This window comes from Toxorhynchites rutilus, chromosome 1 (genome assembly GCF_029784135.1).
Source record: "Toxorhynchites rutilus septentrionalis strain SRP chromosome 1, ASM2978413v1, whole genome shotgun sequence".
NCBI lineage: Eukaryota > Metazoa > Arthropoda > Insecta > Diptera > Culicidae > Toxorhynchites > Toxorhynchites rutilus.
The window spans coordinates 113,452,147-113,476,600 of NC_073744.1; the positions used below are offsets into that span (position 1 = coordinate 113,452,147).

Below are 24,454 nucleotides of genomic sequence, written 5' to 3' on the forward strand. Positions count from 1 at the left end.
AATTTGTTTGGCAAGGTATGATGAGTATGTGAATTTGGCAGTTGTTTTGAACTTCTTGATGGTTGGGAACATTTCGACCAATTATTCAACTCTCACGAATTCGTACATTGCCTCCAGATTGAAAGTACAACATGTTACACGCCGGCTGAGAAGAAGAAATTTTCCAACTGTGAAAGATGTGGCGCAATCGCTAAACGGCAGCAGGGAGTGGTAGCAAAACGTTTGTTTATTATACAAACTGATTCGCTCATTTTAATTTGGCAGCAACACCAGCTAGCATCCAGAGCAAAGCGGCATCGAAAGTGTTGTTTTTTTTTCAAAATCACGAGTTTACCAAGTTTTCTAAATTGGACCCGTTCCATAAAACACGGCTCTTTTCAGGGCCATCAGACCTTTCAAAAAAGAGTTATCACAATACAGTTCGGTACATTCTGAAATAATATCTGAAGTAAAAAAATATATTTAACAAAGGCAGTCTAGTTACACTTCTTTTTGGTTTTTATTAAATCAAGTACGAAGCACTTGGGTTATGCGGAGTCAATCAAATTTATTTTTCAAGTGCGTTTTGCAACTTTTTACCCCATGCACAATCTGTCAAATGTTTCTCCGATAAAAGGAACAAACGTTTTCATCTGGGTCATGCGGATAGAATGGTTGTCAAAAATAATCCAATAGAAATGTCAAAAGAGATCCAATAATTAGGAGGGGAAAAGAGTGTTACTTTTCTTATAATGATCCACTACATAGATAAAGTATTGTTATCAAAAGCAAAATAAATCAACATTAATAAAAATGAACGAACAAACTTTTTGCATCAATTCAAAGATCTAGCTGATATTTTGGCAGGAACTGAAATTTCTGTATTATTTAGATAGTTTAAACTAATTATAATTCAATTTTACTCCGGCCAACAATTTATTATTTTTTATGTGTTTTCGGACGTTATAAAAACTTTTTTCTTCGAATTACACAAATTACAACATTTTCGGAATTTTACACTCATTCTGCGATGTTGTCGTCATTCCATGGATTGGGATCTGCGTCTCCACGCAAACCGACCCAGTGCATTTGTAAGAACACATCCGAGGGGAAACGATGGAAACTTACGCGAATATTTTTACTCGTATGCGAACAGTCTTTCTCTGAACAACGCATTTTTTATCAAACTAATCACTTTCTCGAGTAAAATTCTGTTTCGAACTGAAACGTAAATGAACTAAGTCCGAGTCACGCAAACGTTTGTTTTTTGATCGGAGAAACATTTAATAGATAATTTGTGGGCAAAAAGTTCCAGAGTAATCTTCTTTTTTCAACTTAACTCCGCATGACCCTGAGTATAAGTATTGAAACCGACAAAGAACTTCAATATTTCGAATGAACAAAATTCACTTGAAAAATAGAACTGATTGACTCCACATGACCTAGATTGCGACGAAAAGTGTTTCGCTTGCGTTCAATCTAACAGCTAACATCTGTGACGTCACAGATGTTGTTTGTGTTAAAAATCTTCGCACCTCAATCTTCATCTCGGTTCTCATGTATCCTTTCCTTTTATATACCCATCAGGGATGCCAGGTGAATTTTTCAAATATCTTCACATAGTACGAAAAAATGTCTTCGAATGTCTTCACAATCATTTCGAAGGAAACTTAAATTCATAATTAATTTTTGAATAATGTTTGATAGTTTATTCAATGTTTATTCTAATCGACAGGAGAACCAGGCCAGGTGGCTGAAAGCCTCTCAAAAAAAGAATAAAAAAAATATTCTAATTGGCATTGGCATGCTTGGAAAAATTTGAAAGAAGCAAGTGAATAACCCCAAGACTAGCTTTACGCAGTAGCGATAATCTAACCAATGAGGTTTATCCGAGGTGCGATGATTGCTAGTTGAAAACTAAAAAAGGAACAAAAGAACACAAGTGACTCTGATAAAAAAGTGAGCGAATAACACTGAGACAAAAGCCCTACTTCTCTTGACGATAATTTCGGCCAATAATGGAAATTTATGGATTTAATATCTCTCGAAAATTCACATAAGCTATCATACTAAAATGTCTTCATATATTTCATGAAGTCTTTAAAATGTCTTAACAAAATCAAATGTCTTCACAGTAACTCAAATGTCTCAAAACCTGGCATCTCTGATACCCATCGAGGGTATTTTGAAATATTTCATAGGGAAAATAATTCCCACCTTAGTCAATTATTTTGTCATGTTATGTCATGTCAATTTATGGGTACACATTTTCCGGTGTTTCTTTTTATGCCGGAGCACATTATTTTATGCTCATTTGTTCTCATTGATCAAACGAGTCACCAACTAGGACGACGCATTTGCTCGATAGTTTTCAACCATAGTAATTTCATGTAAGTATTTTGTAACCATGTACTGAGCAACACTAAATTCTATAATCCTTTCTCCACAGAAAAAAAAGATGAGGACACGTCGCAAGAAGAAACGTTCGCTGGTGCTCTTCCCCTGAGTAATAGGCCAGAACGTCCCAGCTTTGAAGAGAACTACAAATCCGTTTTATTCTACGAACATGTAAAATGGCGGTGATGTTATTAGATTAAGTAACGTTGGTAAATAAATTATTACCGTGAATGTTGATGTTTTATTTATTGTATTTCAAGACTGCAATCGAACATCGTATGGTAGTTGCAGAGCGTAATATTAGGCTGTCAAAGAAGTCCTGCGGTATTTTTTTTGAATTTTCATTTGTTCATAAAATTTGTTACAATCATCTGTTTTAAGTCAAATATGCGCCGTTTTGTTCGATGACTTGTTCCCAACGAGATGCCAACTTCATAATACCCCTGTTATAGAAGCTCGCTTCCTTATTGGCAAAAAACTCGGATAGCCAATTTTCACAGGCCTCTTTTGTGGCTAACTTCTGACTACCTAGCTCGTTCGCCATGGACAAAAACAGGTGGTAGTCACTTGGTGCAAGGTCCGGACTATACGGCGGATGCAAAAGAACCTCCCATCCGAGCTCCCGGAGCTTCTGGTGCATCACCAAAGAAGTGTGTGACATGGCGTTGTCCTGATGGAAGACAATGCGGCCTCTGTTTATCAAAGATGGCCTCTTCTTCATGAGTGTTACCTTCAAGCGGTCCAGTTGTTGGCAGTACAGGTCCGAATTGAGCGTTTGGCCATAGGGAAGGAGCTCATAATAGATTATTCCTTGACAATCCCACCAAACACACAGCAGAACCTTCCTGGCCGTTAATGAGGGCTTGGCCACCGTCTGAGCCGCTTCAGCGGGCTTCGACCACGACCATTTGCGCTTCACGTTGTCGTAAGTGACCCACTTTTCATCGCCAGTCACCATCCGCTTCAGAAACGGGTCGATTTTGTTGCGATTCAGCAGCGATTCACATGCGTCGATACGGTCAAAGATGTTTTTTTGCGTCAACGTGTGTGGCACCCATACATTGAGCTTCTTTGTGAATCCAAGCTTCTTCAAATGGTTAATAACGGTTTGATGACTTAACCCCAGCTCTTGGCCGATGCTACGGCTGCTTATATGCCGGTCTTTCTCGGCTAATTCAGCGATTTTGTCGCAATTTTCGACGACAGGCCTTCCGGAGCGTGGCGCATCTTCGACGACCTCTGCACCAGAACGAAAAGTTGAAACCATCGTTGTGCGGTGGAAATGGAAACCGCATCGGGTCCATAAACTGCACAAATTTTATTGGCAGCTTGAGATGCATTTTTGCCTTTGTCATAGTAGTACGGTAAAATATGTCGGATTTTCTCTTTATTTTGCTCCATATTTGCGACACTATAACTCACGAACGACTTAACCAAACTAAATACTGTCAAGGACTATATTATAGCGCGCAAAAATACCTTTCCAACATACTATAGTATGACTCGATACAATGAATACAACTGGAACTACGCGCTTAAAACGACACCTCGCGGAAATACCACAGGACTTTTTTGACAGCCTAATATTCTGATTGATTCCTTCGTTGAAAATGTTTTTGGAAATTTTTTATTATACGATTTCTGGCAGATGGTCATCTTGTCTGATATCGATCGTTTTGCAGCAAAATGCTCGCGTTCTTGCAAGATGTAAATCTTCTGCGGTTTATCAGAGACTCAACATACACTTCAAAAATAGAAAAAAGTTGGTGATTGGTGTTGGTGATTCGAAGAGAAACAGCGATTTCACCAGCCCATAAAGCGCACCAGTGTCTTTCAGAATGTGAGGATGTTTCGATAATGCATCCTGGTTGAAGAAGACTGGATATTTCTCAGGGGTAAAGGATAGTAATTAATATTCGTAATATATTTCCATAAGTTGACGATCATAAAATAGTTTTATTTACTTTTATCAACAGCTTTTTGAGTGATAGTATAGCTCAAAACTAGCTCTACCTGTTCCTTGTATTCACGGTTTAAGTGTTGTGTTTTTATTCTTGTTCCAATAAATATGTGTTTAGCTAGCAGTATATTCATGATTTATCTTAATTCGGTACTCATATCAATTAGACTGTCTCATTCAGTTATCTCACGCTTGCTAAATAGTTTCAGCAGAGTTTGCCGCTCAAATAGTAGGCTCACTTGGAGAATGTTATACACGAGTCCAGAACACTGATTATGGTTTCGTATGAATAATCTGATAAAGCTTACTGAACATAATTCATAAATAAAATTCCTCAAAATAAACTGAAAGACAATGGAATTCGAAATATATCCTTTTTTATTGGACAAGTAAGTGTGTGGCAGCAAAAACGTGTTGCTGGGTAGTAACAAATTTGTTCGTGGAATGAGAGGAAGTTGATTTTACTTATGAAGATGATTTCTCTTCCCAACAGGGAGGCTTCCTTCAAGCGTCCAGGGCGTTTAAATTCGAAGTGTAGGTAGCTGTTACTGTTTTACTCGGTTGCAAACCATTGCGATTTGATACTTGTGTAGATTTTTTTTTCAAACTGCGATTTTGGTTTTTGAAGGAGAAAAACTAAAACTAATTTAGCATCTAATGCGCACACAAAGACATTTAACGTCCACTCTTTTTCCTTGTTTTCGTTTTTCTATGCGGCGACAATAAATCTCCCCTCCCGGGTATCGAGGAAATGCATTTAACTTGTAGCGCATTGCTGTACTCGTACCCCGGGATTCCCATGATGGTCTTCGTCCTCATCGTACGCATTCTTGTAGCCACCACTCCTGCGGTCGTGCTCAGGATCCAGTTCAACCTGTAAATGTATACGAAAAACGTCAACATCAGTTGCTGCAATCGATTGGATGTTCAACAGAATCATCTATTGAGATTCAAGAAAAATAGAATGCTATCCGATAGCGATTCTATCCGTTTGATTTACTCTCTCTTTGCTATAGCATTTATGGAACAATTACTGGACAGTTTCCTGACATGAGTTTGCTCATGAATTAATTTTCGGATGCGAAACTGTGCAGTATACGGAAATATATGAGGAATATTTCCATATATGTGTTCTTTGGATGCATCGAAATCTCTACCGGTAATGAACATAATAACACTACTTACAAGACTACATTCTTCAGCATTTTGAGGAATTTTGACAACCGGTCGTCCTTGTAAACATTGTTCCAAAGCGGGTACCAAATCGATTGGAAGCGAATCAGGGAAAACGACGAAGAACTGGATGATGAGTCGTCCCTTCTCAAATGGATTCTTATACTGAGGCATACCCTCACCAGCAATGTACTTGATGGCTTCGTGTTTTATGACTTCGCCGGGGTAAGACGTGATAACCAGATCCCGATCGTCCAGCGTTCGAATTACTTTCTGAAAACCACAGAGCGACTCCACGAGCTGAAGCTGTATATGCATTACGAGATCCTGTCCCGATCGTTTAAACACGGGATGTTCCTTCTCATCCAGTACTATCACAATATCACCGGGCTGCAACTCAGGATCCTGGTCACCTTCACCCGAGAAGACTATTTTCTGACCATCACGCATTCCCTTCTCAACATTAACCTCTAAAATCTTGCGATCTCGCACAGTTTTGCGGCCGCTGCAGGTCTTGCACTTGTCCTTTTCGTCGATAATTTCACCCATTCCACGACATTGACGGCAAGCTTCCTCGAATTGCTGCACGAAGCCCGGCGCCAGCTGTTGAATCTTAGTGACTACACCTGTTCCACGACACGGCGAACATTTCTGCACCGCACCTTTTTTGCCACCATGGCCTTCACACTGATCACAGATAATATTCTTCTGCAGAGCCAATTTTCGTGTGGTACCAGAGTACAGTTCCTCTAGTGTGACTGACAACTGGTGAACCAAATCCTTGCCTCGGCGCTCTCGTTTGCTGCAATTATTGAAAAAGAAAAAGTTAAGTTATTTGAAACTCATCAATTTAAAAAAAAAATTATTTAGGTATTCAATATCGCAGCCCATCGCAGTAAAGCAGTATTTCGATTCTATTTTGAATATATTCACTCTTGTTGGCTTTAGCTATACCTATAAATTGTTTTATACTGATGTCTGCACACAACTGGTGTCGAGGAAGAACGTTGTGTGGTTTCTGGATCATCTAGAATGGATAATTACTGTTTATTGGTCTACATTTTGCTTGAGCACGAAAAACAACAGACGCCATAAGCTAATCAATAGATCGCTGCAATATCAGTACAATAGTTATAAAACACAAAGCTGATCTATGAATTGCTTGGGTGCAAGTAAGGCTTGCCGTAGCAAATCACAGAAGTGCGAACACTTTATATGAACCTGTCAGCACCTTTGAACATATTGGGCATCATCAAGTAACTAAGAAAAAAACGTACATAACCTGGCTGTACACTCCAACGCTTAGTCAAGATAGAAAGAAGATAAAAACGTAGTCATCTCTCACCTACTTGGGTATAGATTTTCCGACCGCCTTTGGTGGATCAAATCAACAAATTAAAGGGTAGGCAAAACAATCCTGGTTTGGAACGAATGATTGGAGGTTTCCAACCATTCTCGCGGAGAACGGTATCCGGAACAACTTCCGAGCCGGGGTGAGTTCGACCGGTCTGTCAGAACATTTCAAGCAGAAAAATGCCGTCTCCGCGAAACAGGGTGTACGAACGGCTCAAAAGGACCATCAGGAGTTGGATTTGGGGTAAGCGACAATAATAATAGGTTGATTTCAAGGCAAAAATGGCGGACATCCGTCAGGTCTTCTCTGCAGAGGTGGCCGGCATCTTAGAGGCAACCACAATCCCGTCCTCCAAGCCGCTGCTGGTCGGTGCGGATAGGTCCAAACACCCATGTGTACAGGCCGTCAGTAGGTACCTATTGGCCGACACTGTGCTCATCTGCGTTTCCGGACACAATAGCATCGCAGGGATTGATGCGGCCGATCAATTTGCCGTTATCGGATCAACCGAAACGTTTTTCACTCGGGAGGTGTCGCTTGACGACCTGAAATTGTGAATCACGCACCTTTTGGTTCCAAAGGTGGCTCGCAGAGAGAGGGCAATTCCTCAGAAAGGTAAAGGGCTCGATTGCAGGGTTCGAGAACGTAAAAATGATGCGAGAACAACTAATCCTGTCCTGACTTAGGACCAGTCATTGCTCGGTACCGCACGGCTTCAACGGTGGACCTTTTCGACTACTCTGCGATCACTACAACTCCGGCGAACATTTCCTGTGTGGTTGCCCGAAACATGATAATCTGCGAAATCTCTACGGAATCAACGGGAGCGTACGAGACATTTTAAGCGATAACCCAATTAGAGTAGTAGCGCTTTTCAGCTGCTTGAAAGATGCCGAACTATTCTTCTGGGCCAATCGCATGAACAATGGATCAGCTACGAAGATCCTTCGAGAAAGAATCGCTAGCAGAATTTGATTTAGATGCAATTGCGGATCATTTTGCTTTAGCTAAAGCACATAAGGCAAAGTTTCAACTACAAAATAAGCGAAGCTTGTGATGGTATTTCTAGCCTCCTATATACGAGTAAACTGCTCAACGTGAACATAAGTATAAATGAGTAGTTTTCTCAAAATATCACAATCTCAAAACTAGTGAAAAAATTGGATTTTTTCGGGGCGCCATTTTCAAAGTTTACCGGGACGCTGTCTACCCCCACTACGGCGCTGTGTTAAGGGCTGTTTGCATTCTATTAGAAATAGTCTACTCACATTTACGTCTCACTAAAATGATTATGTCAGCGAAACCAATGACTTCGTATATTAAATTAGGTTGGTCATAAGAAGATCGTCGACAACTAGGGGCCGCAACAAAGGAGACAGTACTCATCTTTGATGGCAACTCTAGTTGGTTTCGTTACTAGTGTAGTTCCTTCTAATTTAGTTGTAATGAGTCGGTTTATTAGCATAGCATGTATCCAGTTGGAGATGCACCACATTTACCACATTTTTTATAGCTTTATTTATAGAATTGTTCCAATTGACTTTCGACACGCACAGGTCTTCAATACAACTCAATCTTGTCCAATCAGAGACGAGAATAGAGCTAAAGATATGGCCAGGGCGGTCTTTACGAAGTCAAGGGTTCAATGGCCAGTGAATTTTCTTAAAGCCCTTTAAATCTCTAGGACCAGATTAGATTTATCCGGTGCTGTTACAAAAAAGCAAAGATATCTCTGTTCCTCTTCGTGGTACTAGGCTACATTAGTAAATGGGTAAATGGTAAATGGCGAGATGTCTGGGTTATATTTATTCCCAAGGCTGGTAAACGTGACAGGACGACAAAGTATAAAGACCAGTTAGTCCAACATCTGTCATCTCGAAAATGATGGAAAAGATAATTGATTTCCGTATCAAATCATCACACTTCACACGTTAATTTGAAAAATAGAGAAAACTTTCGGGGCTAAGGATATCTCACTTACAGCTTTTCTTGTTATTGAGGGAGCATTTGACAAGGCATCCCACAATTCTATAAATAAAGCTATAAAAAATGTGGTAAATGTGGTGCATCTCCAACTGGATACATGCTATGCTAATAAACCGGCTAATAACAGCTAAATTAGAAGGAACTACACTAGTAACGAAACCAACTAGAGTTGCCATCAAAGAGGAGTATTGTCTCCTTTGTTGCGGCCCCTAGTTGTCGAAAATCTTCTTAATGACCAACCTAATTTAATATACGAAGTCATTGGTTTCGATGACATAATTATTTTAGTGAAACGTAAATATGAGTAGACTATTTCTAATAGAATGCAAACAGCCCTTAACTACACACTGTAGTATGATTTCAAATCCCATTTCCAAATCTCATTTCAAATCCCATATTTCATAGGCCATATATCATTCCATAACCCATTTTTTAAATCCATCCCCAAAACCCATCCTCATAAGCAGTTGATTGTTTCTTAATAAATGACTCATGCGTAGTCACTTCGATTTACAATTCCCATGAAACATTCCTCAAGCACAACTGCATTATTTAGTTAATTGCTTTTCCCCACATTCATCCATAGAAACAAGCCAACGTGCGCTGACGATATGAATGTACTCTTACATCATATCGCGCGCAGCTAAAGGCAATAAACCAGTAGCCAAAACAAACCTAGTTCTATTCTGATGAAATACGCGACCATATACAAAGTCGTCGTGACACTTTACGATTTCCCATGAAATCGATATGCGCGCTTACGAGTGCAGTAAGCATTATTATTTCTTGACCCCATTCACATCGAACACTGCATTCGATTGATTGGCTATTCCCCTTTGAAATCAACTTGGCTCCTCCCAGTGAAACTCTACACAAATTGTTGTAACTACTAGCTTAGGACTTTAGTAACCAGAGTTAAGGCAGTTCTAGAGACACACGCCACGCGATAGGTCGTGTTGAGTTTTCTTCAGATAATTTAATATAAAGAGTATCGTGTCTTTGGTACCAAAAAAAAAAAAATGAGAAATAAAGTGTATTTGATGTTGACCGTGTTTGTGAACTAAAAACAGTTGATGACAACCGTGAGTTGAGAATGGGTAGAAAAACATTTGATGGCGACCGTGTTTTAAAAAGAATTCATGCAATCTTCGGATGCGAGTGCGATATGATAGTGCTCGACACGTAAAACGAGCCACAGGAAAAGCGATCTAGATGTGCGACGGTATTTGAATTCATCGGAAAATCGGCGGAATTCCAGGAGATCCAGTGCAATATTATTGAGGATGAAAGTGAGCAAGAGTACTGCGGTGCAAGAGTGAAATGAAGTTCGCTGATAAGAATTAGTAATCGAAATTCTTGGTGTGGCTGAGTGAAACAAAGCAAGAAAAAGTGTGTGCAAAACCAACCAGCCGTATCACAACAATGTACTAAACTGTGATAGTAAATGTGAACCCAAAAATTGGAGTGAACAAAGCATGGACATTACTGATTATCACTTCAGAACTTTTTTATCGCAGTGCGAAACGGTGCCAGAGAAAAAAAAAGCAGCTAACTGAGTAGTGAGAGAAACAGTGCCAGAAGAAAGACTAACTGTATCGCAGTGCGAAAGGGCCATGTAAAAAAAAAAAAAAAAAGTCAGATAACGGACTGTAACAACAATTACCGAAGTGTCCAGTGAACAACGACCTGTGCAATGAACATGGAAAAAAGCTGCCTAAGAGTTGGCTCGCAAGTGCTCCTTGGAAGGCGAGACCACTGCCAGCAGTAAGGAACTGGCAGGCGGGTAGATAGAAAACCAAAAGAGGCGCAGAAGAAAATTCCCGGCGAAGGCCATCAACTAGCAGCAGCAGCGTGAGCAGCAAACAGATGAGCAGCAAATCAACCTAGACGGTGGTCCAAAGGAAGTTTTCAAGTAAATGATTAAATCTGTTTTTTTTTATCGATTACGTCTGTAGATTATATACGATGAAAGTTCACTTCAGAAATTTTTTTTTAATCAAAATGATATGATGAAACAAGAGTGTGTTATTTGAAAAAAAAAAGAAGACTAAATAAATGAAATGCAAGTAGATATTATACAATTAAATAATTTTTATCATTCAAATATCATCAAAGAATTAATGAAATAAATTAATGAAATAAATTAATGAATCACGAATGTAACACGAATAATAATGAAACTTTAAGGAATTCGAATATGAACTATCATGGGATTGTTTAGCTCTAAAAAGGTAACGAATACTGGAGATCCACAGGTCACAGTTCTAAATTACCTTGAGCAGCATTCTCGATTCCATGAAACTAATGAAGTTATATTGTGTGTGATTTTAATCATCACACTATTGCTTGCATTAAACAAAGTTTACAAACTGTATAAAAATTGTACGCGGACAGAAGCTTTGAGAGCCGCTCGAACTATCGCTGGTCTACAGGAGATAGCATAAAAACACATATGCGTATATACATTTTTTTTTTCTCTCTTCCTCTCTCCTCCTATTTAAAAATAAATTTAATCTTTTTCTCATCAATAATTAAATACAAATAACATACAAAATGATTTCGGAAGTCGAGCTCAAAGAATTTCTAGAATTCCTAGATGAAGTAGGAAAAGGTAAAGGAACGGGACCATTTGCTCCATTACAAACGAGCGAAGTATTCAATTCTTGGGAAGAATTGTTAACTCGAATACGTGAATTGCCTGGAGATGATCCAATTACCTGGATAGATTATGAAACTGGCAAGAGATTACACCAACAAAATGAGAAGTAGGGTGTACAAATTAAACGAACAAGTTCTCTTCAATGGATCGACTTAGAGAAATCGAATTCCATTTAAAGAAAGAATTTCAAAACCTAACCAAAAATAAACTTCGACCTAGGACCTTACAAAATATTGAAATAAAAAGACAGCAAATACAAGAAAACTTGGAGGAATATAGAATAGTTTTAAAAACATTCGAATTCAGAATCAATGCATCTAAGTGGAATGAAGAAGTAGAAACCTACGGAGCATTGAAGGTAATATACCAAAAGTGTATAAAATTACTTGACAATTCTCAAGTTATACAACGAGAATATGACAGTGAGCCGGAAACAAGCGAAAAACCTCCTGGCTTACTCCAATATTTGAAACCAGACACTGAAGACTCATTGTTAAGAGTGCGCAGTGAAATAAATCTGGTCAAGAGAAAATTTAAGCTCAAAATACTAGCAAAAATTGTAGTTTGGTATCTAAGAGCAAACAACAAAAAGATAATGGCGTTAAGTATTAAGACAGCTGCTGAACTAGCAACACTTATACCCACCTATGATGGAAGTCCAGGTGGAGTAAAATCCTTTATTGATGCAGTTAATCTGACTAGTACAATAGTACCAGATGTAAATAAAGCTGCAGCGATTCAAGTAATATTGACAAAGTTGAGTGGAAAAGCAAGAAACTTATTTTCCACAACTCCCATCGAATACGACGAGATCACAACCAAGATAAAGTCAAATTGTGAAGAAAAAGGAAATTCAGATTTAGCATTAGCTAATTTGAAAAATTTAAAATTGAAAAACGCCAATGAAATCGAGAATTTTATTAAACAACTCGATGTTTTAGCAGACAAATTGAAAGACACTTATATTAGAGAACAAATTCCTGACAATGTAGCGAGGAAAATGTCTCAAAAGGCAGCAATCCAAACACTTATCGACGAGACATCAAATAAAGAAACGAAAATGATGTTAAGAATTGGAAAATTTGATAATCTCCAAGAAGCCATCAATGTCATGGTGGAGAACGAGAAGACGGGAAATAGAGACACAAATGCAGTAGTACTGCATTCGATAAAAAACAGGCAACCAAACAATTCTGGACAGAATAATAACAAGTACTTAAACCACAATATTAACCATAGAAATTCAATGATGACCGATCGATTCAACCAGAGAAATTATTCTCAATGCGGATATCAGAATAGATACCCAAATAACAACAGAAATTTCAATCGGAATTGGCAACAATATCCCATTAACAGAAATTTCAACCAAGGGTCACAACAATATCCTACTCAAAGAAATTTCTACCAGAATAACAATAGAAATCCTAACGGAACTTACAATAGAAATAACATTCCAGCTAGGATGTACGCTGTAAATCATCAAAATATTCCTCGACGGAACGCACATACTAACAATAATCAATTTTATCCACAAATTGAATCGGATAATAATTGCCAAGCTTTGGTACCATTCAATAACAACAATACAGTACCTAACCCCAACAATCAAACGACGCAATCAGGAAATTACAATTCTGATTATTTTTTAGTCAACCAGTAACAATTGAACGCAGATGTCGACTAACTGGACAATTGTTACGGTCAGACTCACCGATTTTGACAATAAATTTAAATGCATCAAACTTTATTCAGGTCAAAGTGCACATGACTGGAAATAAAGTATGCAACCTAATCATTGACACCGGTGCAGATATTTCGTTGTTTAAAGCACGAAATATTCTCCCAACTCAACCTGTAAATAGTAACAATAAAATTAAATTAACCGGAATTACGGAAAACAGTGTAGAAACTTTAGGTATAACAAATACAGCTATGTGTTTTAATAATACTTTAACTTTAAATCATGATTTTCATCTAGTTACCGCAGACCTACCAATACAAGCAGACGGTATACTAGGAAGGGATTTTTTAATAAATTATAAGTGTTTAATAGACTATGAATATTGGCTACTTACCTTTAATATAGCTAATGTACAAATTTCAATACCAATAGAAGATAATTTAAAAGAAGGCTTCATGTTACCAAGCCGTAGTGAAGTAGTTAGAAGGATACCATATTTAAATATTATAGAAGATATGGTAGTTCATTCGGAAGAAATTTATCCAGGAGTTTTCTGTGGAAATACTATAATTTCACCAGCAAAACCCTATGTAAAATTTGTAAATACCACAAACAAACCTTTGTATATACACTATTCAGAATTTAAACCTACATTAAGTATTTTAAATAATTATACAATACTTAATAGTAATAACAAAAATAATAAGAGATTCGATGAAATTTTTAAAATCATAGATACAGAAAAAATCCCCATATATGCTAAAGACAAGTTTAAAAATTTAATTGCTAGATATCAAGATATATTTTGTCTCCCAGAGGAGGATGTGACTAGAAACAATTTCTATTCACAGAATATTGTTCTTAACGACAAAGTACCTGTATATATTCCTAATTACAAGACGATTCATGCTCAACATAATGAAATAAATAGACAAGTGAATAAAATGTTAGAGAGTAATATAATCGAACCCTCGGTTTCACCATATAATTCACCAATTCTTCTTGTACCAAAAAAATCTTGTGACAATGACAAGAAATGGCGTTTAGTTGTCGATTTCAGACAACTGAACAAGAAAATTTTAGCAGACAAATTTCCTCTACCAAGAATTGATGATATTTTAGACCAACTTGGAAGAGCAAAATATTTTTCAACTTTAGATCTCATGTCAGGTTTTCATCAAATACCTTTGGACAATGAGTCTAGAAAATTTACAGCATTTTCAACACAAAATGGACATTATCAGTTTACGAGATTACCGTTTGGATTAAATATAAGCCCAAACAGTTTTCAACGCATGATGACCATTGCAATGGCTGGTTTAACTCCAGAAATATCCTTTATTTATATTGACGATATTATCGTCACGGGATGTTCAGTTAATCATCATATTTCAAATTTGACTCAAGTTTTTGAACGATTAAGATTTTATAATTTGAAACTTAATGCTCAGAAATGCAAATTTTTTAGCACTGAAGTTACCTTTCTAGGTCATAAAATAACAGAGCATGGCATGTTACCAGATGATTCTAAATTTTCAGTAATTCAAAATTACCCAATCCCAAAAAATGCAGATGAAGTCAGAAGATTCGTTGCATTTTGTAATTATTATCGAAAATTTGTACCAAATTTTGCATTGATTGCAAATCCACTTAACCAACTTCTAAAAAAGGATTCAAAATTCAGATGGACAGATAATTGCCAAAACGCATTCAACATATTACGAAATTCATTAATGTCACCTAGATTACTCCAATATCCAGATTTTACGAAGCAATTTATATTAACAACAGATGCTTCAGACATTGGCTGTGGAGCTGTATTGTCACAACAAACACTAAACGGAAATTTACCAATAGCATTTGCAAGTAAAACTTTTACACCTGGCGAGAAAAATAAACCAGTTATTCTGAAGGAATTAACAGCCATACATTGGGCTATTAATTATTTCAAACCTTACCTATACGGTAGAAAATTTTTAGTACAAACAGACCATAGACCATTAGTTTATCTGTTCGGAATGAAAAATCCAACATCAAAATTAACCAGAATGCGTCTTGATTTAGAAGAATATGATTTTTCAATTGAATATATATCAGGAAAATCGAATGTAGGAGCAGATGCTTTGTCGAGAATAATAACAACTTCTGACGAACTAAAAAATTTAAACATATTAGGAGTAAGCACGAGAGCAATGACTCGTAACATAAAAAATGATGACAGAATAGTAACATCAACAGATAAAGAGATTTCTGTACCAAGAGAACTTGATCACTTCTCTACGTACATGACAAATAATCCATCAGAAACCAACAAATTAATTAAACTTGAAACAAAAGTTGACAAAAATGAAATAAAATTTATATTAAAGAAAAACAATAAAATTATTGCGCAAGTGCATCAAAGAATTTTAAATGGGAGTCAGACATTAGAATCTGCACTTCTAAAAGTGGAAGAATCAATGATTAAAATGAACCAAAATAAATTAGCGCTCTCAACTAAAGATGAAATTTTTAAAATGCTATCAATTGAAAACTTTAAAACGTTAGCAAATGCACGAGTGTATTTAATAGAAATTATTATTTACAATCCACCAACATTTTTAACAAAAAGGGAAAATATTCAAAAAGTATTATACAATTATCATAATACCCCTACTGGAGGACATATCGGACAACATAGATTATACCTTCAAATAAGAGAGGTGTACAATTGGAGCAATATGAAAAGATCGATTGCAGAATTCATTAAGGCCTGTGAATTATGCAAACGAAACAAAATCATAAAGCATACCAAGGAAAAACAAGTAGTAACTACAACTTCATCTTATCCATTCGAAATTATTTCCATAGACACAGTTGGACCTTTACCTAGAAGTCACAACAACAATAGATATGCAGTTAGTGTCCAATGCGACTTGACAAAATATGTCGTATTGATTCCTGTGCCCACAAAAGAAGCTAATGTAATTGCTAAAGCATTAGTAGACAATTTTATTTTGACTTATGGAACATTTCTAACTTTACGTTCTGATCAAGGAACTGAGTATAATAACGAAGTCTTTGAGCAGATCTGTAAAATGCTTAAAATCGAACAAAAATTCAGTACAGCTTATCACCCTCAGACGATTGGATCGTTAGAGAGAAATCACAGGTGTTTAAATGAATACCTGAGATCTTTCGTTAATGAACATCAAACTGATTGGGATGAATGGTTAAAATTCTATGCTTTCAACTATAATACAACCCCACATTCAGACCATGGTTTTACACCACATGAACTCGTTTTTGGAAATAAAGCTAAACTACCACAGGAATTATTCAAAAATGGAACAGAACCAATATATAATTTTGAACAATATAGCAAAGAATTGAAATTTAAAATACAACGTTCTAACGAAATTGCAAGAGATAAGTTAATAAATCAGAAAGTTCAAAGAGCAACCAATACTGAAAACAATTGTAACCCAATTCATTTAAATATAAACGATAAAGTTTATTTGAAAATAGAAAACAGAAGGAAATTAGATCCTTTCTACGATGGACCATACATAGTGCAGGAACTATTAGATCCTAATTGTAAAATTTTAAACCCTAGAACAAACCATGAAAAAGTTGTACACAAAAATAGATTAATAAAAACATAAACAAGAAATATGACAAACAATTTGTATTCCATTCCAAACGAATTTTTTTTAACACAAAAAAAAAAAATTTTTTTTTTTCCCTATAATTTCAAAAATATTTCAATTACAAGAGTATAGTAGTTAGTTAAACTTTTAATTATCCTTAATATCTTGGTAACTGTTTAAAATTACATTATTTATTAAGTATCTTACAAATCCAATATATATATTTAAAAATATTCACATGAACTTTCGAATAAAATTTATATCAATGAAATAAAAACTATATGTATCAAACTTTGTAACATTGAGAGAAGCCAAGGAACAATTATTTGAAAACCAGAATACTAAGAATGATTTCATTTTATTACATCATTCTCCCGAAGAGGGATGGTGTAGTATGATTTCAAATCCCATTTCCAAATCTCATTTCAAATCCCATATTTCATAGGCCATATATCATTCCATAACCCATTTTTTAAATCCATCCCCAAAACCCATCCTCATAAGCAGTTGATTGTTTCTTAATAAATGACTCATGCGTAGTCACTTCGATTTACAATTCCCATGAAACATTCCTCAAGCACAACTGCATTATTTAGTTAATTGCTTTTCCCCACATTCATCCATAGAAACAAGCCAACGTGCGCTGACGATATGAATGTACTCTTACATCATATCGCGCGCAGCTAAAGGCAATAAACCAGTAGCCAAAACAAACCTAGTTCTATTCTGATGAAATACGCGACCATATACAAAGTCGTCGTGACACTTTACGATTTCCCATGAAATCGATATGCGCGCTTACGAGTGCAGTAAGCATTATTATTTCTTGACCCCATTCACATCGAACACTGCATTCGATTGATTGGCTATTCCCCTTTGAAATCAACTTGGCTCCTCCCAGTGAAACTCTACACAAATTGTTGTAACTACTAGCTTAGGACTTTAGTAACCAGAGTTAAGGCAGTTCTAGAGACACACGCCACGCGATAGGTCGTGTTGAGTTTTCTTCAGATAATTTAATATAAAGAGTATCGTGTCTTTGGTACCAAAAAAAAAAAAATGAGAAATAAAGTGTATTTGATGTTGACCGTGTTTGTGAACTAAAAACAGTTGATGACAACCGTGAGTTGAGAATGGGTAGAAAAACATTTGAACACTCAAATGGTGCAACTTGAATGGACTTAGTGTTAATCCTTCAAAAACAGTCATAATTCCATTTACTTGAAAAAGAAAGTTTAAGATTCCATTTATTGAACTAGGAGGTGTACAAATTAGAGCTTTCAAAACAAACTAAATATTTAGGTGTAGTAACTGTAACCATCAACTAAAGTATGCAATATCTAAAGCCCAGACTGGGCTCTAGACTTGTAGTATATTCGAGAAAAATTGGAGATCAAAACCGAGAATGAATTACTGGATTTATTCGGCAATTATGAGACCCATACTAACATATGCTTCGCTAATGTGGTGGCCTAAAACTACACAAATATCAACTCAGAAAAAGCTCGATAAACTACAGCGTCTGGCATTCTTATCATAACTGGAGCAATGCCCAGCGCACCCTTCAAAGCCCTAGATGCTCTTTTATACCTTCTATTCCATGAGCAGGAATATTAGGTGGAGCAGATGGTGGAGTTTGCGAGTGTAGTGTGCGTGTAGCATACGCTGCCATAGCTACTTTTCACGCTATTTTCAGCAATTTTTTTTATCATTTATCCGATCTTTTTTTTTGAGTTCCCACTGAATATGAATATAATATGATAGTATGCAGTGGATATTTGTGAAATGATGTCGGAAAAGATGAATTAAAATAATATTTTTGTGTGTCATTTTCTCTCTCACCTTCATAGAGCACTTGATCACGAACGTCACCTCACGGTGAAAACAGAATGGAATGCATACAATTCATTTCGTTTTCACCGTGAAGTGAAGTTCGTGATCAGGCCCAGAAACAAACAAATTTTCGTTATTTTCGCGTTTCCCGAGGCTCATAGTGTACGTGTATGTGATTTCAGAAAAACAGTTTACAATGAACTTAGAATCCTAAGAAATACTAATACTAAGAATTTTTGGCTCCTTAAATGATGGAAGTAAGTCACAATACAATTGCCATCTATTAAAAAACAATCAGTTACAAGATTTCATGAACAATTTAGCTCTTAACACTTTGACGTCCGCGCGTTCCGTAAAAAATATTCCCTCGGCGCCGGCAGCGCAAATTCGGATTACTTGACTTGTCGCCGCCCGTTCCTGACATTATCGGGAAATTATTAATCGTTGAGTTTTACTAATCTTATCGTAAGTTTTCGTAAGTTCTCAACCCTGTTCCCCTACTTTCATGAAATTTCGAAGATATACATACGTAAATATTACAAACATATCCATGTTCCCCCCCACTATATATCCATACGGGTAACCATCAAAAAAATGTTCTACTTTTCGATCTGTTTTAATTTTAGTAAAAGCATTGAAAAGCATTTGGCCGATTAATTCGAAAAACAGTACATTGAAATGCAAGAAACCGCATTTAAGTTTGGAGAAACATGTGTTTCGGAAGATATAACTGAAGTTCTTCTCAATATGTCCGTATTTCCCCACCTCCCCTATTTATAAAAACATAAAACTTGTTGGCGTGTGTAAGTTATTGTTACCTAAACAAAACCCTAACAGATTTTAACGATACTAAAGTGCTGTCGCCGGCCACTGAGATACTATGCGCATGTAACCACTGTGGTGTCGCCGGCATTCAGCCGCTAGTTTTCGTAAATAACCACTGTGGTGTCGCCGGACGCCAAAGTGTTAAAATCATGTAACCGAGAGTTTTTTTCAGGCCCTTTATGAACGACAGTTAGAGGAGACGAAACAAACAGGAAAGTGCGCTCCATGCATTTTTATGATGAATCGACATGGTCAGGATGACGCCATTCAAAGAAGTCGTTAGATGTGCCAACAATTTATGATCAGCATGTACGCGAAGGTAGAGAGCGAATGACTCAGATTCCTACGACACAATCAACAAAAGCGGTGTGAGGATGAATACATTCCCTTGCGAGACGCTATCATGAACAAAGCCGACACAGCATTTGCCAGGACAAAACGCAATGCATGACATGAGCCTAATGAGCTTCATTACAATGTTACAAGTCTTCGATCTCACACATTGCTGGACGTATTCGGTTGAATAACGGAAGTGATTCAATTTATTCTTTTTTAGTTTGGTTAGTCAACAAAATACCCCCGAGGAAATAATTTTCTACTGCTCCACTCCTCACTACTGCTCACCCGTATTCTCAAAACCGATCGAGTCAGAACTACCCGAACGGATCGCAATCTTGCATTCTGTAATTCGCTCAACTCAAGTCCAATCGAGTTGTGCAAATGTGGCAACCTTGCCACACAACTCGACATAGACAACATTGAGCTTCGTAAATTTATATTATAATGGCCAGTTTTAGTAGAAGTAATAGGAAATTTATAGTAAATGGAAATTGTAAAGATCAATCAATCGGGAGTTCCTTCAAGGCCTCGAAAAATATCCGGGGCGAACTGAACTTGTCCGTGAGTTCCCGGATTGATTAGCGGCGGCTGGTGAAGCAGGGTTTAGGTGATAAAAGCCCCTGGAAGGTCCCAATGCTGACGCCGAAGCATCTGAAGGCGCGGTTAAAGTTCGCGGAAGATCACTTCGATTGGATCGGTCCGGAGAAGGAAGAACAGTGGCGAAATATACTGTGGTCATATGAGACGAAGGTAAACCTCATCGGCTCGGACTTTAAACTCATCGGCTTACAGTATACCATGAAGACATGGAAGAGGGCACATTATGGTGTGGAAGTGCTTCTCCTGGTATGGGGTTGGCCCCCTGTACTGGATGGATAAGATCATGGATCAGTGCCTCTACGCCCAAATCCTAAGGGATGTTATGCTGCTACGCGCCGAGTGGGAGATGCCCCTGAAAAGGCAGTTCATGCAGGATAACGATGCGAAGCACACCGCTAAGACCGTCAAAAAGTGGTTCATCATCCCGGTCACCACGTACCAGAAACTGGTGGAATCCATGCCGAACCGGGTGCGTGAAGTGATACGTAACAAAGGCTACACGACCAAGTACTAACCCTAGAAGTTCTTCAGAAGTAAATTTTCTTGTTTTTATTTAGTTCTTACCATAAATTTTGAAACCGTTAGGTTTGCTTAAAATTCATTTTTGAATGAATGACTATTGTTTTAACTGCAAACATTATAAATTTAAGCACTGGATTGGAATACTTTTTCTCAAAGTTTTGTCACTTTCTTTGTTTTTTGCTTGAGCAGTGGTCTTAATGTTTTGTCGACCCTGTATACTCTCCTCATATGTATCTCATTGCCTTGTACTCTTGCACCACTATGTGCAACTTGAATCGGAAAAAGGTGCTCTTAGGCTGAAACGTGTAAAACATTTTCTAGGAGATGTCGCGGGGCATTTGCAAATCCTGAAAGATTTTCAACTGAACTGCAGCTCGCGTAATATGAACAATTTACGTTTATACCGTCCATCGACACAAAAGGAAGTTTGTTCAAATATATAATTACCATGCCTTCTTCAAAAGCTGCAAGTCCTGATGCTTGAGAATGTTCCAAGAACATTGACGTCATGTAAAGATTTACCAAATCCTTCTCATTTTCATCCTAAAATCTGACATTTAGATCCATCTGTATCCTCTTTGTAGTCTTGTTCAAAGTCTCGCCGAAACCAAAGGCAATGTATAGCTTACATTGTTTCATTGAACCAAAAATCATCATAAAGCTCATTTTATCACGCCCTAGTTAGACTTTCTCAGCTTCCTGGTTGGCATGAAACATTCTTCTCAATACAGTAATGTAACTTTCAGCAGTATGTAGTGATTATTGCTACATAACTGTTTCCGGGCTCCACAGGAGCTCAGCTTTCATAGTATGATTTTCAAGCATTAAATTATCGATAGTTTTCGAATAAGAAAAGGAAGAGAATTGGTTGAAGCTGAACGGCAGATACTGGTGCCAAAAATGCCAGTAAAACATCGCGAATGTAAAAGCCGTCTAGACCAGTTATTGACATTTGCGTTTTAACTGGTCCGGCATGTTAAACGTCAAATAAAATCGAGGGGAACTTCAATGAATTGTTCGATTCGCGTTGATAATGAAATTGGATAAACAAAAGGATTCCATTGGAAGTTTCGCAGTGAGTGTGACAATAGATATGAAATATAATTTGAGGAAATTATTTTTCTGTAATTTACTCAATGTTTTCGTCATGCGAAAATAATGTCAATTTTCATAACATTTCGAGTTTCATTCGAATGCCCCTCACAGCAAATCTTCCATTTGAATATGACATCGATTGTTTACGAAATTCTGCTTTTTAACTGGTCCAAGGACCAGTTAACGTTCGCCCAGTTAAAACAGGACCAGTTAGCGAACGATTACTGTACTGTGTTTTGGCATCACAGTAGAATCAATAACTTTTAAAAAAAATAACAAAGTCTTGATGAACTGCATAAGGATGCCTGTGGGGTACACGGAAAAACAAAATTCATCTTACCTGCGTCCACCAAAACCACCATTGAAGAACATCTCAAAGATGTCCATGGGACTGTGGAAACCACCTCCTCCACCGGAGCCACCTTTTTTGATAGCAGATTCACCGCCCTCGTCGTAGATGGCTTTCTTCTCGGGATCGGACAACACTTCATATGCCATCGAAATTTGCTTGAACTTCTCTCCCTCATTTGGGTTCTTGTCGGGGTGATACTTCAGAGCCAGCTTCCGGTAAGCTTTCTTCAAATCCTCTTGGGTGCATCCCGGCTTCACGCCCAATATATCGTAGAAGCCTGTTTCTTTGACCATCTTGTGTCGTTTACTCGGTTCGGTTTTGGTTCTCTGCGAAACAAAGGAAAATCGTTATGAGGAATCAATAACCACACGTATTGAAAATTATTTCAATTTTGAATTACTTCGGAAGAGATTACTCACTAGACGAAACGAACACAAAAAAGGGTTTACTCTATTATAGCGTACACCTCTGAGGTTGCGGTTATCGACTGAATCAAATTTTCATGAAATCGCTAACTTATTATTTCTGGCTATACTCAACACGGAAGAAAAACGAGGATGTTTCATCTATGACGAAACAAAATGGCGACTGACAATTAAATTACACTTTCGAGAAATCACTAGAAACCGTCATTTCAATGCAGGCAGACGAATAATCGCTTTCAGTAACGTGGATTTTCACCCCATTGGCCCTTAATGCTGGCTGTATAACAAAACTAGCTAAGAAAAATCTCCTAAACACGTTTTACATGAGGTTGAGCGAATTGCTCTAGACATGAAGTCCCAAATTAACGGCATTTGTGCTCAAATTTCCGAATATTGATAAAGCAAGAGCGTTTATTATTGTGCTGCATACCCTTCCAAAAAAATGTGTTATACTCGGCTAAGCCTAACCTAAATCTAAAAATATGTAGAAATTTTCAATCACACAGAAATCGATTTTTCGCTTTTCGAAAGGGTATGAAGAAAGGACAATTGAAATAATAACCATTTTATGTTGCAGAAAGCTTCTGTCAGGTGGCAACAACCAACACGTCTCGTATTTTCTCGTATTACTTACGGCTGCTATAAATTTCTCAAATATGAAACTGAGCCCTGGTATTTTTTTGCCAATCACGGTTCCTGTTCAATGCACCACACGTTATGTAAAGATTGTTCGTTTTTCAGTGGGAAATTATCGATTTTTCTTTTTTGCACTAGCCTTTTTCCCCTGAATTGGTTGCATTCAATTTTCCGTAATGCTCGCGATAATGGCGCTGGTTTGCGTTTTGAGGAAATACTGACTCACGACTGAGATGTAAAGTTGAAATGTGTCTACATTGATGATCCTCCTCTTCCATCAACAAAGTTTCCAAGCACTTACCAACACACGCAGCGACACCAGGCAAGGTTTGAGAACGTTCTGGAAGTCGTCAGCCGTACGAAACTGTTTCGTCTAGAAAATTCGCAGCTTTTCGACCCGAAGCGAACACGATCGTACCGTTTGTCAAACGAAACAAGTCAAGTTTGAGGAAAATACTTGGAAATACAAGCATGCGATCTCTTTTCAAAGCAGCTAAAACATACGGGTAGATAAAGAGGAGAATAATAGTTATGCAGAGCGACAACATTAGAAATCGAAAAATGTGCCTAATGTCAGTGTCACATCATTCAATGTAGAATGCCCTATGGTTGAGTGTATTTTCATTTGAAGCAAATTGTTGGTGGACTCAAGCAAGGCGCGTAGAAGTATATCCTAAGGTGGGTCAACTTGCTAAAACCACTCTTCAGCCACCTTGGAAGTCTATTGTGTTTTGTTTGTAAACAAAACACAATACGCTTGTGCCCAAGCTCGCTCGTGATCAGTCTGTCTCTTTCAAACTTCAAGGAAAAAATTCCCCTTCTGCTTTCTTCCGTACTGTTTTCATATATGTACCGCTCTCCTAACCAACTTAGTGACGAAACGGCCTCACCTAGTACCATAGACCCGTCTTGGACTCAAGAAGGTGGAGTTAACAGGTGGCTCGTAATTTACACTATTTAGAAAAAACGTATGAGGAATGGCAAGACGAAAGGTTTGGATTTGTTT

At 37.4% G+C, this 24,454-nt stretch overlaps 1 protein-coding gene, 1 long non-coding RNA gene and 1 pseudogene across 5 annotated transcripts; 2 read left to right on the forward strand and 1 right to left on the reverse strand.

Annotated features, from left to right (window-relative positions):
- Positions 1-1,828: 1,828 nt before the first annotated feature.
- On the forward strand, positions 1,829-1,910 carry LOC129763782 (U4 spliceosomal RNA; annotated as a pseudogene).
- A 313-nt stretch (positions 1,911-2,223) lies between these two features.
- Positions 2,224-2,607, forward strand: LOC129772994 (uncharacterized). The gene is made up of 2 exons (XR_008742670.1): positions 2,224-2,369; positions 2,429-2,607. It is a non-coding gene; the product is annotated as an uncharacterized LOC129772994 (long non-coding RNA).
- Positions 2,608-4,300: 1,693 nt separating this feature from the next.
- Positions 4,301-23,907, reverse strand: LOC129767964 (dnaJ homolog subfamily A member 1). 4 transcript variants are annotated; one of them, XM_055769300.1, is made up of 4 exons: positions 23,750-23,907; positions 22,376-22,713; positions 5,522-6,311; positions 4,301-5,210 (listed from the first exon to the last, which is right to left on the reverse strand). In XM_055769300.1, the coding sequence occupies exons 2-4, from the start codon at positions 22,678-22,680 to the stop codon at positions 5,094-5,096; spliced, it is 1,212 nt and encodes a 403-aa protein (XP_055625275.1). In that variant the 5' UTR covers positions 22,681-22,713; positions 23,750-23,907; the 3' UTR covers positions 4,301-5,093. The 4 variants fall into 4 exon arrangements, with proteins under 4 accessions (XP_055625275.1, XP_055625268.1, XP_055625285.1 ...); XM_055769293.1 differs by lacking the exon at positions 23,750-23,907 and adding an exon at positions 23,375-23,712; XM_055769310.1 differs by lacking the exon at positions 23,750-23,907 and adding an exon at positions 23,447-23,711.
- Between the last annotated feature and the right edge of the window lie 547 nt (positions 23,908-24,454).